Source organism: Camelus bactrianus, chromosome 15 (genome assembly GCF_048773025.1).
Source record: "Camelus bactrianus isolate YW-2024 breed Bactrian camel chromosome 15, ASM4877302v1, whole genome shotgun sequence".
In the NCBI taxonomy this organism is placed as follows: domain Eukaryota; kingdom Metazoa; phylum Chordata; class Mammalia; order Artiodactyla; family Camelidae; genus Camelus; species Camelus bactrianus.
Window position 1 is genome coordinate 36,024,138 of NC_133553.1, and position 23,655 is coordinate 36,047,792.

General features: G+C 36.2%; 1 protein-coding gene across 3 annotated transcripts in view; it reads left to right on the forward strand.

Moving 5' to 3' along the window:
• The window catches only part of TTC27 (tetratricopeptide repeat domain 27), a 144,014-nt gene that overhangs the window by 29,965 nt on the left and 90,394 nt on the right, over nucleotides 1-23,655 (forward strand). For all 3 annotated transcript variants that reach the window (XM_010967622.3, XM_010967623.3, XM_045504787.2), the window contains exons 8-9: nucleotides 1,640-1,752; nucleotides 5,965-6,031. In XM_010967622.3, coding sequence (XP_010965924.2) covers nucleotides 1,640-1,752; nucleotides 5,965-6,031 — 180 coding nt within the window. The remainder of the gene's footprint in view (nucleotides 1-1,639; nucleotides 1,753-5,964; nucleotides 6,032-23,655) is intronic.

Consider the following 23,655-nt stretch of genomic DNA (forward strand, 5'->3'; position numbering starts at 1 on the left):
CCTTCCTTTTTCTTGCTGATTAGAATTCCATTAAATGGAGATAGCATAATTTTTCTTTTTAATCTGTTTACCTGTTGATAGACATTTAGATTGTTTCCAGTTTGGGGCTGTTACAGATAAAACTGCTGTGAACACTTACATACGTGTCTTTGTTTCTCACGGGTAGCTATTTAGGAGTGGAACTGATAGCTATTGTAAGAAACTAGCAATCTGTTTTCTGTGGTTGTACCATTTTACATTTTACCCAGAAATATATTAAAGTTCTAATTGTTCCAGATCGTTGTCAATATTTACTATTATCAGTCTTTTAAATTTTATCTCAAGTGCGTGTACTAGTTAATTCTAATTTTAATTGGTATTTCCCTGTTAACTACTGTTTTGAGAATCTTTTTCTGTGCTTATTGGCCATTCTTTTATGAAGTGTCTGTACACATCTTTTGTCCATTTTTATATTGTGTTGTTTATCTTCTCATTATTAAGTTGTAATTCCATATTCTGAATACAAACCTTTTTTCAGATCTTTGTTTTGTGAACATGTTCTCTGAGTCTAGAGGTTGGCTTTTCATTTCCTTAATGATGTCTTCAAAGAGCAGAAGTTTTTAATTTGATGAAGTCCACTGTATTAAGTTTTTCTTTGATGGTTCAGATTTTTGGTGTCCTGATTAAGGACAGTCTGCCTATCCCAAAGTTGCAAAGCTTTTCTCCTATGATTTTTTTCCTGGAAGTTTTTTAGTATTCGCTTCCACATTAAGGTCTGTGATCAATTTTGACTTAATTTTTGTGTACAGTATGACATAAGGGTGGAGGGCCACTTTCCGCCCAAATGGATATCCAGTTGTTCTAACACCATTTATTGAAAAGACTTTCCTCTGTTGAAGCAGCTAGGCACCTTGTTGAAATCAACTGACCATATAATATGGGTTTAAAATTTGGACTCCTTTCTATTTCTTTCATCTAGATGTCTGTCTTTGTTGCCAGTAGCACACTGTCTTGGCTTTGTAGTAATTCTTGAAATTAAGTACTTTATCAAGTTCTCTAAGTCCAGGTTTTATTCTTTTTTCATTGTTTTGCCTATTTTAGATCTTGATGAGAAATGGAGTTGGGAATTGAGGTTTTGGATTAAGATTTAGAAGCAGAGTAGAACGATCTGTTTTGAATCCTGATGCATCAGTAAAAGGGACTTTTGCATACTAGGCTCAATCAATGATAGCTGATATTCCCTATTATTTTATTTATTTATTTATTATTTATTTATTTATTTTAATTTATTGCGGGGGGAGGTAATTAGGTTTACTTATTTATTTTTTTGATGGAAGTACTGGTGATTGAACCCAAGATCTCGTGCATGATAGGCATGCACTCTACCACTGAGCTATACCCTCCCCAGTGATAGCTGATATTCCCTGATATTGATGTTGTCAGTGCATTCCTGAGGTATAGATGGCATGTTCTCCATTTCTGCACAGCAAATTGTCCACAGATATGTGTTTCATAAGAAGCAGCCTATGAACCATATATAGACATTGTAAAATGTTAAACAGAAAGATAAGTTATCCTTCCTAGCAATCTGTTGCATATAGTCTGTTAAATGAATCAAATTTAATTTTTGTTTTGAATATTTTCTTTGATATTCCACCAGAATCTTGAGCTCAATGATGATACTGTTCTAAATGAGATAAAGTTAGCAGATAACGAACAGTTTCAGATGCCCGACCTGTGTGCTGAAGAGCTTGCTGTTATCCTTGGAGTCTGGTAAGTAATGACTTACTTGGCTACTTTGAACTCCTTGCATACTGGTTGTCTTGTGTTGTGAAAATCCTTGCTCAAGCAGGTCCTGAGAGTTCTGGATGAATAGGGAATCTCATAATGGCTTATGAAGATCAAGAATAGTTGTGCAACCAATTAAAGGATTCGAAATTAAGAATCTCAGAAATCTCTTGTAAGTTGGTATATTATTCTTCTCTTTTCCCTCATAAGCAAAATTTTTTTGGTTAGCCTTAGCTAGGAATAGACTCAATGAAATATTTAGGATTGGTGACTGTTTTGGCCTCTAAGGATATTTACATTCAAACGATAGAATTATTTTTTAATACAGTAGGACCTTGTGTGTGGTAGAAATAGTTTTTCATTTTATTTTGTTTTATTTTTCAATTTTGAAATAGTTTCAAATTTGGAAAACAGTTGCAAGAGCAAGGCGTTGCGAAGAACTTTCAAGAGTAATCTTCCAATATGATACTCTGTCACCCCTGAATAGTGTGTGTTTTCAACAAACAAGAAAGTTTTGTACATAGCCATAATACAGCTATCAAAATTAGAAAATTAACTTCCACACTTTACGATCATTTAATATTCAGACCTCCTTCAAGTTTTGCCAGTTGTCCCAATAATTTCCTTTATAGCACAGGATCCAGTCTAGAACATATGTGTCACATTTAGTTGTCATATCTCTTCAGTTTCTGTCAATCTAGAATAGTTCTTCATTTTTGCTTGACTTTCATGATCTTGACACTTTTGAAATTTATAAGCCGGTTATTCGGTATAGTTTCCCTCAGTTTGAGTTTGTCTGATAAAAAGAATATGTAAATATATATATATATAATTAGATTCACACTCGACATCATTAGCAGGAGTATCAGACAAGTAAGGTTTTGTGGTTCTTATTGCCTCCCAGCAGGTAGAACGCAATTAAGATTTGTTCCACTACTGTTGATGTTAACTTTGATCACATTATTACACAGGCTTCTCCAATGTAAAGTTATTCTTTTTACCTTTGTAATTAATTAACGTGGTATTTTAGAATATGTAAAATCCCATTTCCCATCTGGAGATTTAGCAATTTTCAAAATAGGATGTTTCACAAAGTTACAATATTGAGACTGGTTAAATTAGGAATAAGCAATTTAAGAAAGGGAGCATTTATTAAAAAATTGTCTTCTAACTCAGTAGAATTTATCTTTTTGTGTTCACCTCATAGGCTTTTATCTTCCTTACACTAACAGTAGGCTTTTATTTATACAAAAGTTAAATTCACTTCTACAGTCCTCTTTTGTTAGATTAAAAAGGATCACACATATAGAATTCTGTTTCTAAATCCAACTCATTTGTCCTATCACATTATTTGATTCCAGTGACAGAATTTATGCTTACTTCTGAAAAATTACTTGTTTCGTTCATGATACTTAGTATGTAAATGATATAAACAGCAACCAATTGCAAGCAATATTATGTGCTCAGAATTATACCACGTGCTTTCACATTAGCCCTCATTAATGTTCTAACAATCTTAGAAGTTCATGTTTTTCTCACTTTTCAGGTGGGAAATCAGGGTTCAAATGACTAAATGACTCACTCAGAATTATAGTGTGGCAATTAGGGCTTGAATCCAGGTTTTACTGACTCAAATTCTGTTTTCCTTTATGCTATTTCTTAAAATAATTTGGCAAATTCATAATTGTCAACTCATCAGAAAACTAAATCAAACCAAATATATGTTTTCCTAGTCATTCTCTCAGTTGAAGTTTAGCTATATTGAGTTAGACTTCACAGTTGAGACAGGACTAAAAACCTAGAAAATGCTTGTCTTCAAATACTATTTTTGTCCCCAAATATGATCTTGGTAGTATCTCAATACATAGAACAGTTAAAAAGTGCTGAATGTATTTCATGGGCAATTTAAATCTTCATTGTTTGGTAGAAACCACTTGATTATATTCTGAATCTTGGAGCATCTGCTGCAATTTGTAAACCTCTGGATTAAAACATCAATGAATTGATGATCTGCGTTCACTGAGTTACTACATGGGTTGTAAACAGTGGTTTTGTGATACTGCCTGATCTCTGTCTGATCTCCGTGGTTATTAGCCCCTATGAAGAGGAGACTTGGACATTGTGGGAGGCTGGGTTGTTTGGAAAGGAGACATAGGGTGAATTCTTACAGATCATGGATTGGCCAGACCATGGGGCTAGCTTCATGCCCCTTTTCTTTCATTCTTGCTCTTCACTGGCCTCCTGCTTGAGTTTGATTTTACCTGAAGACCCCATGCTAGAACTTGTCCCATGTCTCATATATCAGTATACCTGATTGCTTTTATGTAAAGTAATTGTGGGGAGGAATTTCTTAAAGTACAGTGATCCTTCAGTAATTCAGACAACCAGAGTGGGGATGGTAATTCCTTTTGAATGAACAGTCTGACTTTCAGATTGCAGAGGAATACCTGCTAAGCCTAAGTCAGTAAATCATGGTGAATTGTGGTGGCCTGTTAGACTTACTGTATCATAATTATTTGTAATGAGCCTGTAGCATTTCACTTTATATACTTTATGCACTGAAGTTAGGATTGGAATTTTGTATGTGAGAGAGATGAATGTTGATCCATTTTGGATGAGGTTCTTATTGTAGAGTGACTTTTATTCTACTTATCTATCTACTTCGTTCACTTATCGGAATCATGTCTTAGAACTGAAAGGACCTTAGGGGTTAATTGGCTCATCTTGCCAATTGATAACATAATTCCTTTGTGTAGTCAAACCAGTAATGTCTAAGTATGTATGTGCATGCATTGTGTGTGTGTATGTGTTTTTAATTGAGGTAAAATTGAGATATAGCATTGTATTAATTTCAGGTGTACAACATTAAATGATTTCATAATTCTTTCCTTCCACTCTTTTTTTTTACCAACAGTAAAAATATGTTCATTTAACCATTATTATGTGAACATTTTATGCTTATTATAAAATCCTCCAACAACACTGAAAATTTCAAGGACATGGTACTATTTTGTGAGGTGGTACTTTCTTTTCATTCTTAATACGAGGAATATTTACATACAAAAAATTAATGTAACATATAAATGTAAGTTACATAGCGTAATAATAAAATGAACCCCCCACCCGACTTACGACCTAGAAGATTGCAGATACCACGAGCTCAGTCTGTGCTTCTTTCCCATCTGTCCTCTTGCCTCTCTTTAAAAGGTAATCACTGTCCCGAATTTTGCGTTTTGCCATTTTCTTGCCTTTTGAGAAAATATGTTTACTCACATGTCTTTTATGCCTTTAAGTCAGTAGCTTCATCTTGTTTCTTTTTGAGCTTTATAAAAAATGCTGTCTTACAATATGTAGTCTTCTGTGATTTGCTTTCTTCTTTCACTGTTGTGTTTCCTCCACGTTGTTATACATAGGAGCAGTTTACTTTGCAGTATAGCTTTTCATTGGGTGAATACTTTACAATTTATTACTTTCTTTTTTGGACATTTGAATTATTAACAGGCTTTTCCTATTATACACCATATTACTATGGGTATTTGTGTATACTTCTGGTACACCTGTTTAAGAATTTCTCTGGCCTCCGTGCTAGGCTGGAATTACTGAAGTTAGGATATGTGCATGCTCACTTTACAAAACAGTGCTCAGTTGTTTTCCAAAATGATTCGACCAAGAAGCTCCAGTTGTGCAATCGGTTAGCGTGTGGTTCTTATACAAAATGATTTGGCCAAGTCATACTTGAATCAGCAGGATCTACGAATTCCCATTGTTCTGCCTCTGTGACAAACTCTTAATCTTTGCCTGTTTCATGGTTATAGTAAATTTTCTTTGTTTGAATTTAATAAATAGGAGTCAGTGCCATAGTAATTCTTTTTACTTTCTTTGTGGAGTAGCACAGATTGGATTTCATTTTTTCTTATAAAAGAAGTTACATTAACATTAGTGCACCAGCCACAGCTTATTTGTTAGCATTTTATTACTTTTTGTGTTTATCTTTGGCACACTCATCTCTACATTTGTATATGGTACATTAATATTGAAATATGTGCTTTCAAATATATAAAACTTTTTAAATTTTAAAAATTATACTTTTTAAAAATTATACTTCATTCATTACAACATGCCTTTTTAAAAATTATACTTCATTCATTACAACATGCATTCTGGGATTAATTTGCTTTTTTTTCTTTTAATTTAAAGCACAAATTTCCAAAAGAATAACCCAGTGCATAAGTTAACTGAAGAGGAGCTGCTGGCATTTACATCAGTGAGTAATGTCTTTTTCCTTTCCGTTTCATTTCTTTTTTTTCCTTGTAAGTTATTTTGCCTCTGCTATGTTCTTGCCTCAGATTGCTCATGTTGAAACACTGCCACCTAAGGAAATTAAAGAGAAAAAAAAAATAAAACTCATCATTTTAGTTTCCAGGCTGCATATATCTTGCTGCTTATTTAGATACAAGCATTTTGCTTTGTACTTGCTTGAATTTGAGGGCAATGAGCAAATATTTCTTGTTCATTGATCCCAGGTACTGGTCCAATGTGTTGCACATAACAGGCACTAAATAAATACTTGTTGAAAGAATAAATGAAGTGACAGATCAAGAGTTTGAATCTTCACTCCAAACCCAGTAGAGTGTGTACCTCTTTCTTCTGAAATTGAGGATAATGCTACACTGATGAAATAAGGAAGAGGACGTCAGAGAGGGAGGAGCAGACCTGGGAGAGCATGGGTGATAGAATCAGAGGCAGTGTTGAGAGCGTGGGCTGCTTGTCAGATTTCCACAATGGTGAGCGGTCAGGAGGAGGGCAGTGGTGATGGTTCAGGGAATGCTCTGCTGATCTCTAGGATGGTTCCAGTGGAATAGCTGGGTAGTCACCTCACTACAGAGAAATACGGAAGGAATGGGAAAATAAAGGAAAATAAAGTTGATAGATGAAGACCACAGTTGGAGTGTAAAGGAAAGACAGAGTAACAGATGTTTGAGGATTCCCAATCAAAGAAGGCTTTTGGAGAAGAGAAAACTCACAGAGCAAGGGGTCAGTCAGTATCTTTTTAGCTTAAGGGATAACAAGAAGATAAGACATGTCTTTAATGAACACAAGTTGCTTAAGATATATCATCTTCTCAAAGGCATTTTTATTATCGTAGTTAGGAATCAAGTTAGAATTCTGGTGTTTTCTTCTTTTGGTATTTTTCAGATGAGGCAAGAACAAAGTACTCTTATCTGGTAGAAAGAAAAGCTTGCTTACTTTGTAGTGTAATAATCAACTTTGCAAATTACTGTTTTCTACATACAGTTTTGGAACTGGTTGGATGCCAATCTCTTAAGTCCTTGGTTGCCTGTTTCATTTTCCCACTTCAGTACCCTTAGAAATCTGCTGTTTTGCTTTATAGCATACGTGTGTTTCGATAACTGTGTGGAATGTCCCTAATTATTCGTTACCTGTGCTATAAGGAATTTGACAAGTAAAGTGTTAAGCATTTTTTAAAAGATATACTTAAAAAATTATTATGTACATCCCACTTATTCATTCAGCTGATGTTGGTTGAGTGCTTAGCATACACCAGGCACTGTACTGGTTGTTGGAGATACAGCAGTAAACAATCTTTTCCCTCTTGGAGTTTACATCAATTTGCATTCTTGTGGGGGAAATTCACAGTAGACAAAGAAATGGATATTTAATAGACGTGCTCAGGAGAATAGTGTAAGGGGGTGAGAATGGGTTGGGCATGGCTGTTTTTGGCAAGATGGTAGGGGGAAGATCTCAGTGGAGGTGGTGTTGAACATGGGTCTTCCCGACATGAGACACAGGAAAGGGCACAGAGGGTCTGGAACGGTGGGGAGCTGGAGTCAGTGCGGGGAAGTGCAGAGCTGGTTGGGGACAGTCACCTAGAGTCTGTATGATAAATGATGACCAGGGTGCTTGGGTTTCTTCTGATGACTGCGGCAACAGGATGCAGTGTATGACAGGAGGTGTTCCTGCTGGCCTCTCATGGGGAGGATGGTCAGCTGTTACATCTTCTTGGGATGGACCTCGTGAGGAGTTTATTGTGTTTGCGTTCTCTGCAGTCATCCTGAAAACACATTAAAATACTCTTTAAGCAGTTATTTTTTAAAAAATTGTTTCTTCTGGGTGGGATATGTTTATTCCTTTCCTTAACCTTACTTCTTTTCTGATTTTTTAAAAAATTTCTTTTCCTGTTCTTATTCCTCTGTACAGTGAGGTACTTGTGAAGTAATTAACTCAGGTAACCTCTGCTGGTAGGTCACTCATCCCGCCTAGCTGCAGTGAAGCTCGTGAACTCGGGTTTTGTACCCCCCGCCCCCACCGCCCTGGGCCTTTCTCATACATAATTCTCCTGCTCTCCTCCTCCAGCTCTTCCAAAGCAGAACTGGCCTGCGGACTGATCTCTTTTTGCAGGAAAGCTGTTCGGTGACAGTGCTTCCTAGTGCTAGGCCTCACTCTTCTACTTCTAATCCCAAGTAAATCTTTAATCGGTAAGAAGTAAGGCAAGGAACTTACATGTGAGGAGGGCTTTTCGGAGCCGCGTGCATCCTTTGGGATGTGCACCATCCATTCCTTTTTTTAATCCTAAAGGAAGCATACAGAATACAGCAGAAAAACCCAAATCAGCCCTTATCAGTCCTTCCTCTTAACCCTTCTTTGTGCATGATTCTGAAACGGGTAATAAGGTGCATTAGAAGTGGCCCCTGGTTTCAATGAAGAATTTCACTGAAGTTTATATCCTATATAATGATATATCTTGTACATAAATATGTTTTATTTATAACGTGTCTGACTCCAAAGGAGCAGTTGAGGCAAGGGGGACCACTTTTAGGTACTACCTGCTTCTGAACTTTCTTTTAACAAGGATCAAATTTGGGCTTATTGTGATTATTTATGTATATGTCTTATCTTTCCTATAAGACTATAAACTCCCAGTTTTAAAGTCTGGTCTCTGTTCTTCTCTGGGTTTTCTCTAAGGCCTACTACAGTGCACCAGTACTGTGCTCACAGTTGTTGCTCAAGAAACCTGTGCAGAATATGGGAATGACTGAAGTACACTAGAACCCGGAGTAGGACTTGTGTCTGCCCCAGGCTTGGTGCTGCATTGCTCCACTTAGTTCTGAAATTTGGGGAGTACTACTCCCCGGGGTACTACCGGTGTATCTTACCTGGTGGAAAGGATAACCTCCTGTTTAAAATACATCTTCTGTAAAATGAGGGAAAGAATGGTGTATCCCTCCCTTGGCACTGAAGATTTGTTTTCAGGATCAAATTACAGAATGTAGATGAAAATATTTCGGAGTAGGTAGAGACTGGTGCACCCGTGGCATTCAGTGGTGAGTCAGGTTATCTGGTTACTAGGGTGTAGGAGAGCATTACTATTTACAAGGAATAGGAATTCCTAATTGGATAAGACCTGTTTTTGGCTGTTAATGTGGGAGAGAAGGGAGTAGCCAGGAAAGAAGCAGCATCTTCTTCCTTGCTGGGCATCCATTTCCCTGCTCTGGCTGCAGCGTGGTGGCCAGGGTCTTGATTTCTGTACTGTTGAAGCTATGAGGTTCTTCCTCTGTTAATAGAAGAGCAAGTACAGTAGAAATCTTACTACTCCTACCAGAGTATTGTGAGCACTTGGAGGGATAGGAACCACAGTTATTGGACATTTGATAAATACTTACTGAATTAACAAATGAATGGCCTATCGGTCCTGAATTTCCTTCGCGTTTGTTCAGCTGTCCTAAAGTTTACTAAAACAATGGTGAACTCTCTTTTTCGGAAGGATTTTCGCCAGTGTTTTCAGGTTGGTGTAGCTTGTTGAAATATACGTGAGGTATGTTGGGAAAATGTTTTGATTCAGCAATGTCAGAAGATTGTCCTAAAAGGAATACTTTTTTTTTTTTTTTTAACATTGTCATTATGTCATGCTATTCCTGCGATAGTCTATCCTCACATTTCAGGAAACCTGAATGAGTCATAGTAAAAATGACTAATATTGTTTTAGAGAGCCATTTATGTTGTATCGGCTTGATAATTTAAAATTAGCTGTGTTATCTACTTTATTTCCTTTCAGATGAGCCAAGTCAGTGACATTCAGTAATGCTTTTAATTTCCTTTCATTGTTGAAAATGGGAACAATTTAGTTAATTCATACAGGTGTTTCAGTTTTCATTGGCAAAAGTTCTGCTTAAGTGTGAATTGATACTGGCAGCCTGCCTTCTGTCTGCCTGAAGCCCCAAGGTCTCTGTAAATGAAAAAAGGAAAAAGACCTTTGGAAGTTATTCATTATATTATATGTATTTTCTCTTTCTGCTATTAATTTTAAAGCTATTTAATGCATACTTATCTGTGCACTTGAAATAGTTTGCTAACCATTTTTACAGATTAAGATAATACTATTTTTTTTCTTCTAAGGCATAATTATTTCTTTTTTGGGGGGGTGGGGGAGGAGGTAATTTGTTTGTTTGTTTATTTATTTATTTATTTATATGGAGGTACTGGGGATTGAACCCAGGACCCTTGTGCATGCTAAGCACGGACTCTACCACTGAGCTATACCCTCCCCTGACTTACTAGTTTTGATTTTCTTAACATAGGCAATGTAACTTTGCGAGAAAGCAATGATACTTCTGATATTTGTCTTAGCATTGCATGATGACATGTCTATATTAAGCAGTATAATGCAGGATTTTGATTTTCTTTTTGGTTTGAATACGTGTCTCCCCAAATGTTACTCATGCATTTTAATTTAACAGGCATTCATTGGTAATGAACCTTGTAGCTATCTCTTTGGTAATAACTTGGAAACTTTTAAAGAAGCAGGAGTTGAGTATGTTTTATTTCAGTTTGTGGGTTAATTGTTATTAAGTAGAGGCTTAATAAATATTTTCTGACTGGAGTTGGACTAGGTCACGTGTATATATCTTATTTCAAGAATAGACAGAGAAAAAAATGAGAAATAGGATTTGTGGGATCTTACACGGCTTTTTTCTTACCACCACCTACTTTGGTAACTGCTAGACTTTCCTCTTAGTTTACCATGGCTTAAAGTTAATGCTTACTTGTGGGTATATTTCCAGCCATATTGGAGTAACTGGTTCTGTATTTGAACTCTCATTGTAAACAACTACAAAACTGGACAAAATACAGGAAATAGAAGTGTAGTAAAAGGATAATAAGTCACAATCAAATAGTGTTTATCTCAGGAATACAAAATTGGTTTAACATTAAACAATCAGTGTTATTCATCTTATTAATATAGTAAAGGAGAAAAGCTGAATGATTATCACATTATATTTATTTCAGCATTAGAAAAAAATTCAATACCCTTTCATTATAAAGACTTAGTAAACCAGGAATAGAAGGGAATGTCATCCTGATAAAGAGTATTTATGAAAAATTCAAAGTTAAAATCAGTATTGATGAAACAGTTTTTTCCCCTAAGGTCAGGAAAATGGAACTTCTGTTTTTCATTGAACTAGAAATCCCAGCTAGTGCAATAAGATATGAAGAAGATTCAAAAGGTATGCAGATTGGAAAGAAATATGTAAAATTATCACTACGCATAGACAACACAATTCTATACTTAGGAAACTCTAAAAGCAAGGTCTGAGAATCTAAGGTCAATATTTATAAAGTCAGTTGTGTTTATATATACTAGCAATGAATAATTGGGAAAGTAATTTTAAAACCACTTACAATAGCATAAAACATCAAATGTTTAGTGATAAATTTAACTGAAGTGTAAGACCTATACACTAAAAATGACATATTTCTGGGAGAAGTTGAAGAAGATCTAAATAAATGGACAGACTCACCATGTTCATGGATTAGAAGGCTTAATATTGTTGGATTGACAAAGTTCTTCCAAAACTGAGCTATAAATTAAATCCAATAGCAATCAGAATTCAGGAGAAGCACACCCCCCCTTTTTTTTTTTTTGCAGAAATTGACAAGCCAATTTTAAAGTTTTTTTGGAGTATTTCTGCTTCTGTGATTGCTAAGTAAGCTCTTTGGAACCATCCTTCTGCAGATGGAAATTACAGACTGTGGACAAAACACACAAAAACCTGACTACCTGATGACCTTGGGATGTGTGAATGACCATTAAGAGCATGAAAGATGGTTAATATCACTAGTTATCGGGCAAATGCAAATTAAAACCACAATAATATAGCAGTATACACTTAAAAGATACATTACTATACAGGGTAGTTGGAATTCTCATACATTGTAAATGTAATGTGACATAAAATGGCACAACCGCTTTGGAACACAGTTTGGCATTTTATCATACAGTTAATCATCAATTCCACCTGCAGGTATTTATGAGAAATGAAAATATATGGCTCCACAAAGACTTGTATAGAAATGTTCATAGCTGTTTAATCCATCATAGCTTAAAACTGGACTCAAATGTTCATCCACAAGTAAAGGATGAATTGCAGCATATCCATCTTGACATAAAACTATACAGAAAATGAGCAAAGCCCATCGTCTCGTGTCCAGATAACCATTGTTACTTTGGATTGAAGATAGAAGCAGGCTCCCTGGACCCCACTCAGGCTACCTCTCAACTTCAATCTCCCTGTGTCTCTTACTGGGTTTCAACCTCGTCTTACCCCGTATTGTCTTTCGTAGCAAAGAAAACAGGGAAGAGTTATGAAATAAACTTAAAAACATGGCTTAAAATAAGAGGAAGAAGGGGGACTCGTGGACCAGAGAGCAGAGGTTTTCACAGTGTTAAGACACTGCTATTCTCACAAGAGGTAGAGGAGGTATCTCAAGAGTCCGCAGACCTGACTTAAGTGCATACGTATATGCATAGACGCGCACAGAGAAGTCAGCAGCTAGAGTCAGGACCTGCAGTGAGAGGCCTGAGCTGAGGCCTTGGCCGGCAGCTGTGAGGGACGGAATTGCCTGAAGTAATAGCACATTCAGAACTTTCCACTGAGCTAAGCCCCTCAAGCAAGTCTGAAGTGATCTTGAATTTATAGTGTTGCTTGGCTGTGGTGGCAGAAACCAGTCTCTAGAGGAAAACATCGATCCCAAATTAAAATTGAGCAGTGAGCTCACAATTAAAGATCAACAAATGGAAGAGAAGGCAAGCCACCGTGGCTGAAAGTTCACGAACAGCAGATGAAAGGACAAATTACAGTTTTCTCATTCATAATGTAGAACAGCTATGTGGGAAATGTTTAAAGAAGTAAAGGATGTAATCACAAAGATAGCCAGACAACTTCTGTTAGTTAGTAGACGTTTATGATTTGAGAGGGAAAAAAGTAACTTCTAGAAATAACTTGAAATTAAAAAGCAGAATTTAAAAAGATGTCATCTATGCTTATCCACATCAGAGAGATATCAGGAAACACCCAAAGGTGTGTATAGGAGGTGTTCTAGAAATTCCAGTCCTGGAAGTATACCTAAAAAAACAAGTCATCTTCATCAGTGGACATGCATTTAATAACTGCAGTGTTTGTAATGGGAAACAAACTGTAAACAACCTAAATGTTTGTTGACAGAAGGAAGGATAAATTGTGGTATCCTATCACAAGTGTGAAATAGTGAAGTGAAAATAAAAGAACTACAGCTATAAATAACAACGTGGATGAGTTTTATAAATGTAGAGCTAAGTTAAAAAGCAGTCCCAGCAGATTCACAGGTGTTTATATTATACTTTATAAGTTACATTTTAGTTACTTTTAATCTTCCATGTATATCAAAAAATAAAATCTAAAGACTATTTTGGGCAATAGCAAGATCATTTAAATGTTATTTGATAAACCATTTTAAGGAATAAGCAGTACGTCATTATGTACATTTTACTTTTAAAGTGAATCTTACTTGGGGGGAGGGTATGCTCAAGTGGTAGAGCGCATGCTCAGCATGCAGAAGGCCCTGAGTTCAGTCCCCAGCACCTGCATTAAAAATAAATAAATAAACCTAATTACCGTCCCACCCCCAAAAATAAAATAAATAAAGTGAATCTTATTGATGTTCATTAGGCTGGTGAGAAGCAGAATCGATGATGATGGACAGCATTAATATGAGGTAAAGGAAAAAAAACTTTCAGAAAGAAAAGCTCCTTAGTGGGGCTTACCGTCCCCAGATAGGAGAGATATATGGGGCTTAGAGCTAAGATGGTAATACACTTGATATTAAGGAGTTTTGTTCAAACTCATAGCCTTGTGCTTCTGCTTTTGTCAGAAACTCTTAGGCTTTTTGACATTACGAATTAATATGGTGTTAAAGGATGAAAATTTTAGTTCGAAAACAATGTATATGTTTGAAATAGGTCTGCTTTTCCGTGTTAAAGGTACATCTGGTCGTACTGATGAACTGGCATCTCCAGAAAGCAGATCTTTCTTTTTTGACGCAATTAAATGACCATCAGCTTGAGCTCTTTGATGTCTGCTTTCTATATGAAAATTTGCAGCATAGGGGAAAGAGCTTTGAGAGTGTTGTAATAGCAGGAGATCCAGAATCTCAGGATTTGCCAAGCACGTGACTAGATATTGTAGAAGAAATCGAGGTATAAAACATGACTTGCCTTCATGGAATTTTTAATTTACCCAAGATCAGATAAGCTTATGAAAATGTAATTAACAATACCAGGCAATTTAAACTACAAATTAATAGCACAGATAAATCAATCTCCTAACTGCTTAGAAAAGAAGAAAACATTTAGAACAGAGCAGTCAAAGAAGGCTTTGTTCACTAAGGGAGGACTAGTCGGGCCTTGAAAGATAGATGAGATCTAGATGGAGCGATATCGTGAGCAGAGGCAGGGAGATGGCTGAGTGTGAGCTGCACTGGGTTCATCTGGCTGTGTTGCAAGGTTTGTTTAGGGCAGTAGTAAGACTTGGGGGAAAACTAGTTTTGAGACAGATTTTAAATGGTCTACGGAGCAAGGACAGGGAATTTAGACTGCCACTTCTACTGCGAGTAGTTTATAGACCACATTTGGAATTTAAACTTACTGTCATTTGGTACTGATGTTAACAATGAATGCTCTTTTAAATAGCTTGTTAAGAAGAGGGAATAGTTTTGCTTTTTATAGTATTTCTTTGTTCCTTGCTTTCATAAGGTCAGCCTGACCTGGGTGGGCGTCGTTTGATTTGGCTTCAGTGTAGCCAGTTATGCTCCGGCAGGAGAGCTATGAGTTGCTTTGATTTATGTGTGGAAAAAGCCACTATCTGAAAGCTCCTTCGTTCTCAAAGGCACAGACTGCATGTCTGTCATATAAAGGGTCCGAGTGACCTCTGGAAGAAGAGGATTTGAAATGTACAGCGATAAGTATGAAGGGAAATTTGTTTTTAATAGAAATAACACCCTGGATCCTCTTTGATGTTGTTACAGAATTTTCTTTGCCACTTTCCTGGGAATGAGGGCAGTGTTGCATATGCTGGGAAACTGTTAACAAAATAAAGACATGCCTCTCTATATAGTGTGTCATAATATTCAAATTTACTTTTTAGTGTGAGTTAAAGTGGTATTCACTGACTTTTTCATAGCAAGCAATTAATGGCTTTTCCTCAGGTTTTGTTTTATTACAGCCCCTTTTTCACTCTGACCCCACGCCGCTGCTCAGGTGGTATATCTTAAAGAGGGAAACTTTGGGGAGGGTATAACTCAGTGATAGAGTGTGTGCCTAGCATGCACAAGATCCTGGGTTCAATCCCCAGTACCTCCACTAAAAAAAAAAAAGTAAATAAGCATAATTAACCCACCCCCCCAAAAAAAAAACCTGAAAAAAAAAACCACAGGGGAAACTCCTACCAAGGCGTGCAGAGCTGTCTCCCTTTTGCTCTCAAGGTATCTTAACATTCCTTATCAAAAACTGCTGCAGTGGATTGATTCTTTACCTTAAAAAACATTCTAACTGTAAATAAGAGTTTATTTCAACTTCCACAACCACAGTAAAAATATTGATGTGTGTATGAAAAATTATACACTTGTCAAAGCCTGCTGACTCATTGAGTCACCTTTTAGAGTTTTGCTCAATGAGATTTGAGAAATGAGAGAACTCTTCTTAAAAGAGACACACAAATGTTACCACTCACTTTTAGGTGGTTTCTGGCCTTGGCCCTGGTGTGTGAAAGTGGTGGAAATGGCATCTCACATACAAATACACGATTGCAAGTAGCACAGTTTTCCTCAGCATGGTCCTCATTCTCAAAGTACTGCTAGTTGAACACACTAATTTTTTCTTTTTTCTCTTTTTAATTGAAATATAGTCAGTCTACAATATATCAGTTTCTGGTGTACAGCATAATGTTTCAGTCATACATACACATATGTATATTTGTTTTCATATTAACTTTTCATTATAGGTTATTTATCTGTTTTATATATAGTAGTTAGTATTTGCAAATCTTGAACTCCCAATTTATCCCTTCCCACTCCCTTTCCCCCTGGTAACTGTAAGTTTGTTTACTATATCTGTGAGTCTCTTTCTGTTTTATAGATAAGTTCATTTGTGCCTTTCTTTTTTTTTTTTTTTTTTTTTTTTTAAGATTCCATAGATGAATATCATGGTATTATCCATTCTCTTTCTGGCTTACTTCACATAGAATGATGGTCTCCGGGTCCATCCATGTTGCTGCAAATGGCATTATTTTAGTCTTTGTTATGGCTGAGTAGTATTCTAGTGTGTGTGTGTGTGTGTGTGTGTGTGTGTGTGTGTGTACACATATATATACATACACACATATACCACAGCTTCTTTATCCATTCGTCCATCAATGGACATTTAGGTTGTTTCCATGTCTTGGCTATTATAAGTACTGCTGCTATAAACACTGGGGTACATTTCAAATTAGTTTCTTTCAGTTGTATGCCCAGGAGTGGGATTGCTGGATCATATGGTAAGTCTAATTTTAGTTTTTTGAGGAATTTCCATACTGTTTTCCATAATGGCTGTACCAAACTACATTCCCACCAACAGCACTAAATTTCTCAAGTGTCTGTATTTTAACTGGAGTTTTAGCCAGTACTCAATTTAGTGAGCTGATGTTTCATCAAATTGCTTTAGTTAATAGACTCCAGGTAAAAATAAATGGACTTTAAAAAGATAGCATTTGCAACTGCATGATTCCACTTATATGAGGTAGAGTAGCCAAAGTCATAGAAACAGAAAGTAGCTTGATGGTTGCAGGGGGGTGGGGCAGGGATGATGGGGAATCGTTGTTTAATGGGATAGAGTTTCAGTTGCAAAATGAGAAGAGTTCTAGAGATTGGTTGCACAACAGTGTAAATGTTCTTAACATAACTGAACTGTACACTTAAAAATGGTCAAGATGGTACATTTTATGTTATATGTATCGTACCATAATTTTAAAAATTAAAAAGAGGGGAAGAAATAGCACCTGCAATCATGTTACAAAACATCAGATTCCTAGGAGTGAGTCTATCAAAGGACTTACAGCCCCTCCATACTAAAGTCTACAAAACATTATTATGAGAAATTAGGGAAGACCTAAATAGAGGGGCACACTATGTTCATGGAGGACCCAGTATTTTAAAATTTCAAGTCTCCTCAAATTAACCTACATTATCAGTGCAATCCCTAACAAAATCCCAGCACCTTGATTTTTGTTATTTTTGTTTTTATTGTTGCTGCTGTTGTTTTTTTGGTTTTGTGGAACTCAAGGTGACTTTAAAATTCATATGGAAATGCAGAAGGCTAGAAATAGCTAAGGCAGTCATGAAGAACAGGATTGCAGTACTTACATTGGCAGATACCAAGACTTATTATAAAACTATCAGTTACGAAAGAGCTTACCATATTGTGGTCCTTGGACTGGCAGCATCAGCATCACCTGGGAGCTCGTTAGAAATGGAATTTCTCTGGATCCACTTCAAACCCTGTTGAATCAGAATCTCCAGGGTTGGGGCCAAGGAGTGTGTGTTTTAACAATCTCTCTAGGTTATTCTTATATGCTTTAAAGTTTGAGAAACACTGAATTAAGACATTTTGACATGAGGAAATAGAAACTAACCAGTGGAACAGATAGTCCAAAAACACAGCCGTGCATACACAGTTCATCTGACTTACGTCAAAGTTGGCATTGCAGTGCAATGGGGAAAGGGGGGGCTTTTCAATAAATAGTACTAGGTGATTTATATCCATATGGGGAAAAAGCTATCTTAACCCCTATATCATACTAGATACAAAAATCAATTCCAGATTGAATATATGGAAGTGAAATGCAAAATTAAGACTTTTAGAGGAAAAATATACAAGATCATCTTTGAGAGCTTAATAGGACAGTCAAAAAGGACAATAAGCTCTAACCATAAAACAGAAAATGGTAAACTGGATTATTATTAATATAAGGTTTTGAAAATCAAAAGATACCATTAATATTTGTTAAGCACTTAGACCAGACCTTGCAAACACAAGTATGTGTTGTACTTGTCAGGTAAGAATAATAATATATTACCCTCCTCCAACAAAAAGACAAAAGATGTGTGTCCAGGAAGTATAAAGAATACTTAACAAAGTATCAAAAAAAATTTTGACAACCCAGTAGAAAATAACAGCCAAAGGACTTCAGTAGGTACTTAATAGAGGCATTAAAATGGTCATTAACATATTAAAAGGCCCTCAACTTTATTAGTTATTAGAGAAATGCAAAGTCGTTAGTGAATTGCAAATTAAAACCATAATGGAATACTACTAAATACCCACCAGAATGGCTAAAATGCAAAAAATAGACAATATTGGGTGTTGCAAGGATACAAGGCAACAAGAACTCTCCAGTGTTTCTAATGAGTGTAAAGTCGAGTAACCTTTTAGAAAATTGGTAGGATCCAGGGACACTAAATACTCTGTGACTTAACATTTTCACTCCTCAGTATATGTCCAGCAGAAATACTTGTACGTGTTCAACTAAAGAACCTGTCCTAGAATGTGCATGATTCTGATGGAACATCTAGAGTGTTCACAGCACATTTATAATAACCCTAGATTGGAAACTACCTCAATGTCTTAACAGTATAATGGTTAAATAAATTGTATATTACAATGAAATATTATTCAGTAAAATGAACATTCTACAACTATATTTAACTGTGGGGATGAATCTTTCAAACATAATGTTGAGCAAAAGAAGCCAGATACAAGAGTATTCTGTGATTACATGCAGACTGACTAATGGTGTTAGAAGTCAGGATAGTGGTTACCCTTGGCAGGGGGTCAGGGAAGTGACCAAAACAGAGAACAAGGGGGACACAGGGATGCTAGTAGTGTTTCTTGACCTGGGTGCTGATTACAAGGGTCTGTTCAGTTTGTAAAAATTTATTGTGTATGTTTCCATATGTAGATAATGGTTTAGTAAAATGAAAAATTGTACCTAGTAGCTATTTCTTTGCCACATAGAACTGAAAATTCATGGAAAGAGTCACATAAGACATTGATGTTCATGGTCAGATGAGTTGCAATGGCCATTCTTTCAATGTTCTGAAAGACCAGTATCTTTAAGAAAATGAATGTTAATAGAGTACCTTTTCTCAGCACATTTAAGCCAAATTAGAATTTCCTATACAAAAATAATTTCTTTGTGACTATTAATAAATTTCGTCCAATTTCTTTTTAAACAATTTTTTTAATTATTAATTTTTTTGAGGGGGCGGTAGTTAGAGTTATTCATCTATTTAATGGAGGTGCTGGGGCTTGAACCCAGGACCTTGTGCATGTTAGGCATGTACTCTCCCACTGAGCTATACCCTCCATCTTTAGTCCAATTTCTTGTATGGATGTATTAAGTTCATTTACATGTTTGAATATATCTTCCATATAGTCCAGGTGAAGATAAACTATGAAATTCTAAATTTATTATCTACATTAGTGCTTTGCTTAGGAAGACTGATTTATTTCTTTGAGCCTGTCAATGAGAGAGCAATAAGATGCAGAGTGACCTACTCATTTTTATAGGAAAAAAGTGACAGTTTCTTGCAAAAAGCACAAAAGCGTCAATCACAGCTTATTCTCACAGCAAACTTGCTATGTATCTAGGTAATTCTGTATGTTTTTGTGTATCTTAATGAAAACAAATGTTACAATTATGGTTGTAAAGAGTTCTCTTGTACAAGTGAGATAGAACAGTACACTGTAATAATGGGCAACCAGCTGTTTTCAAGTTAATGCTGTCTGAACATTTCACCAAATACCAGGATGGGGTTGCGAGATACCTGAGGTCTACAAGGACATGGTTTAAATATAGTAGGACACCAATTGGTTTATGTTACTTTGGAAGAATTCTAATAAACTGAATATTTATGTAAGAGAAAAGCTTATTGCTGGGTACAGCTGCTGTTTGCCAGAACACATAGCTAGCTTGTATCAGGCATTTTAGATTTTAAGATAATTAACATCAATACCTTTTTATGCGTGACTGCTAAGCCCTGGCAGGTAGAGGGGTGCCATAAGGCTTAGGTAGAGTGGTCACAGCTTAATTTGTGTTTTGGGTGATTTACCTTTTAAGGGAGTTGGCAGACTGTGTGCCTTGAGAAAGGTGGCAGCTTGCTCCACTAGGGGGGGAATAAATCCTGGTTAGTTCTGGATTAGTCATTGTATTTCCCTTAGAACAAGAAGCTAACTCTCCTGTTACCAGCTTTTTAGTAATTTCTGTTATTTCAGGCCAGTTTTAGATAAAAATATTCAGAAATTTATAGAGCATTTCTGAGAAATGAGTGAATTGTTGGAAGCAAATTATAGATTTTAAGAATTAGCAACATCTAGTATTTTATATCTTCATAAAAGTGTGTTCTTTAGGGCTAAATAGAAGATGAGATGATTAAAAATAGTGTTCACTGTAATTTAATTATATGTAGAGACATAGCAGAACCTTTTCCTGTACTAAAATAACCCACCTTTTGGGAGACAAATTCTGAACTTTGAAAGATCTTGAATATGCATTCAAAATATTATTTTGTGAGTGGCTTAAAAAAAGGCAATGAAATATTAGTTTGAGCATAGTTGTATTTTTATCTTATGTTTTCTAAGTCTTTAGTGACACTGAACTTGAGTGTAAGATTGCTGTCTTTTTAAGGACTTTATAAGTAATGATTTTGTAAAATATTTGCTTTTTTATTGTCATAGAATATTCATAACATAAACTTACCATTGTAACATTTTTTAAGTATATAGTTCAGTGGCGCTAAGGACATTCATATTGTCATACAGTCATCACCACTGTCCATCTCCAGGACTTTTTTTTAATCATCCCAAACTGAACCTCTGTATCCCTTAAACTCTAACTCTCCTTTCTCACCTCTCCCTTAGCCTCTGGCAACCACCGTTCTACTTTCTGTGTCTATGCATTTCACTATTTTAAGTACCTTATATATGTGGAATAAAATACTTGTCCTTTTATGATTGCCTTATTTCCCTTAGGATAATGTCTTCAAGGTTCATCTGTGTTGTAGCATGTATCAGAACCTCCTTCCTTTTTAAGGCTGAGTAATATTCCATGGTATTTATATACCACATTTTGTTTATCCATTTATCCTTCGATGAATTTTTTTTCTTTGGGTTGTTTCTGCCTTTTAGTTATTATGAGTAATGCTACTATGAACATTGAAATGCACATATATGAGTCCTTGCTTTTGGTTTGGGCATATATCCAGAAATGAAATTGCTAGGTCATATGGTACTCCTATGTGTAATTTTTTGAGGATGCTTTTTTCAGTGGCCAGACTTACTTACTCCGTACGGAGATACCAAAAAGTATCTGCCATGGACATAGAACAGTCAACAAAATTTCACAATTTACCAGTCTCTGATGTATTTTGGGTTTTGCTCACATATATAACTGGTAGCTAGAATTCTAGGCTAGTAAAAGATTATATCAGTTTGTTTAGGTACTATATATTCACTTATTGCCTCTTATCAAAGCAGAAACTCAGTGCTTATTTAAAACTTCTTCTATGTAAGACATCTCACTATTCTGATCTGAGGCAAAATTTGGTAATTGTCAATACCTTCCCTTATTTTACTAGTTTTTAGCACCTGAGAAATTTATATGTCCTTAAGTACTTTTCTCTCTTATACTTTTATTGACCAGTAAAGAACTTTAGTTGACTTTAAATAACCTGTTTGCAGGGTGTTTTGGTGACTATGAAGTCTATAAGAATTATAATCAAATAATGTTAATTAAAAATATAACCAAACAAAGATGAACTCAGGAATTCATGTCATTATTTTCCCTTCATTATTGCAGAATTTTGGAGGTGGGGTAAGTTTTGGTCATCTTTTAGTCCAACTTTTTTCTTTTTATAGATAAGATGTCTTAGTCCTAGAGAAGTTATTTATCTACTTATTTAAGGGCATATAGATAATAGCTAGGAAGATAGAGGAACCCAAGTTGGTTTTGGAAAGATTCACATTAATTTGAGATTTTTACAAAGTTAATGAATTATTTAAAACCTTACTATTATTTGATGTTAAAAAAGGGATCTTATTAAAAAAATTTTTTATAGCTGAAAGAAACCTTAGAGACCATCAGATCAAATCTCAACAGTATGTAGACGAGGAAAAAGAGGCCTAAAGACGGTCAAGACCTTTCCCAAGGGTTATGCAGCTCATGGGCAGAGATCCTGGTCTAGAACCCAGTTCTTTTTGTTTTCAGTACGTTTTTCCCTCTTTCCCAGTCCTCTTATTTAAAAATGTTTTGTGTGTCACAATTTAGGAATGACTTATTTTCAAAAAGCTTGTGAGCTTATGCTCTTTGTCATTTGGAACATTTTGTTGTAAAGAAAAAATACTATCAAGCAGTGATGAAGCTTCTGAGCTGCCTCACCGGACAGTAATGAAAGTATCATTTCATGATACATAGTTGTTATTTACAGTGTTGTGTGCCCTTGGGAGAGCATGTTCCCAATTCTATCCAGGGAACGCCAGGGAAAAAAAACCCATCGTGTGATTTTCATACATGTTAGTCACTATGAATTTGCATTTCTGTTTCAAAAGAAATGTTTTTGTACACCTCTGCCCCTCTGTAAAAGAGGACAAAGAAAAGGCCCTTTCTCTGTCCCTTTCTTTATCTCTCTGAGCCCCTGCAGTGTGCCAGGCCACACAGAAGGCACTGGCGGACCAAACAGCTAGGGCCTCTGCCCTGAGGGATCCGAACTTGATGCAGTGACAATCGCTGGGTAGAGGTGGAGTCGGAAGACTGTGACAGAGCCAGCAGAAGGCGGTGGGTGGTCATTCTCATGTCCTAAATTGACTGGAAGTGAGAGCAGTGACCCCCGTTTGGGGACACGCTGGAGACTGGGTCAGCTCCGCTCACTGTCTGCATGGAGCAGAGCCCGAGTCCTCACCAGCTGGGCTTCGTAGTTCCCTTGGGGCTCTCTCCCCTGGCTGTGCTTGCTCAACCGCGAGACTGGAAATTCTATAAAAATAGAATTTCCTTCATAAGTCAGTAGAGCGTTACAGCACATAAGTCCTGTTTCACTTTCTTTTCCTTACCTGATGTCCCAGTATGACGGATTCTGACCTCGTGGGCAGCGGTGTTTTGTAACATATATTAAACCCAGTCTATCTGCAGTTCCCTCCTTTTAGAAAGACTTTCCCAAGTCTGTATATCTCCCAACCAAACAAATATAAGATAAATGCATTCTTCAGTGATACCATTATCCAGTCAGTTCCTTCTGTAAAGCTTTTCAAATGTCTGTTTTTCAGATTGCATTTTACTTTCAGTGTTTCATGAGACTGTTTTGCTTGACCCTCACATAAAAGTCTCAGGCAAACTCTTGTTCTCATGCCAGCGTAGAAAACAGTCTTACTGGTAGTTTTTCCTAGGAAAATATCTCCCTGCTTTGGCGTGCAAACCCTTTAAAGCCGAGCTTTAGCTGACAGGCCTGGTCTGTGCTGATCTGTGTACC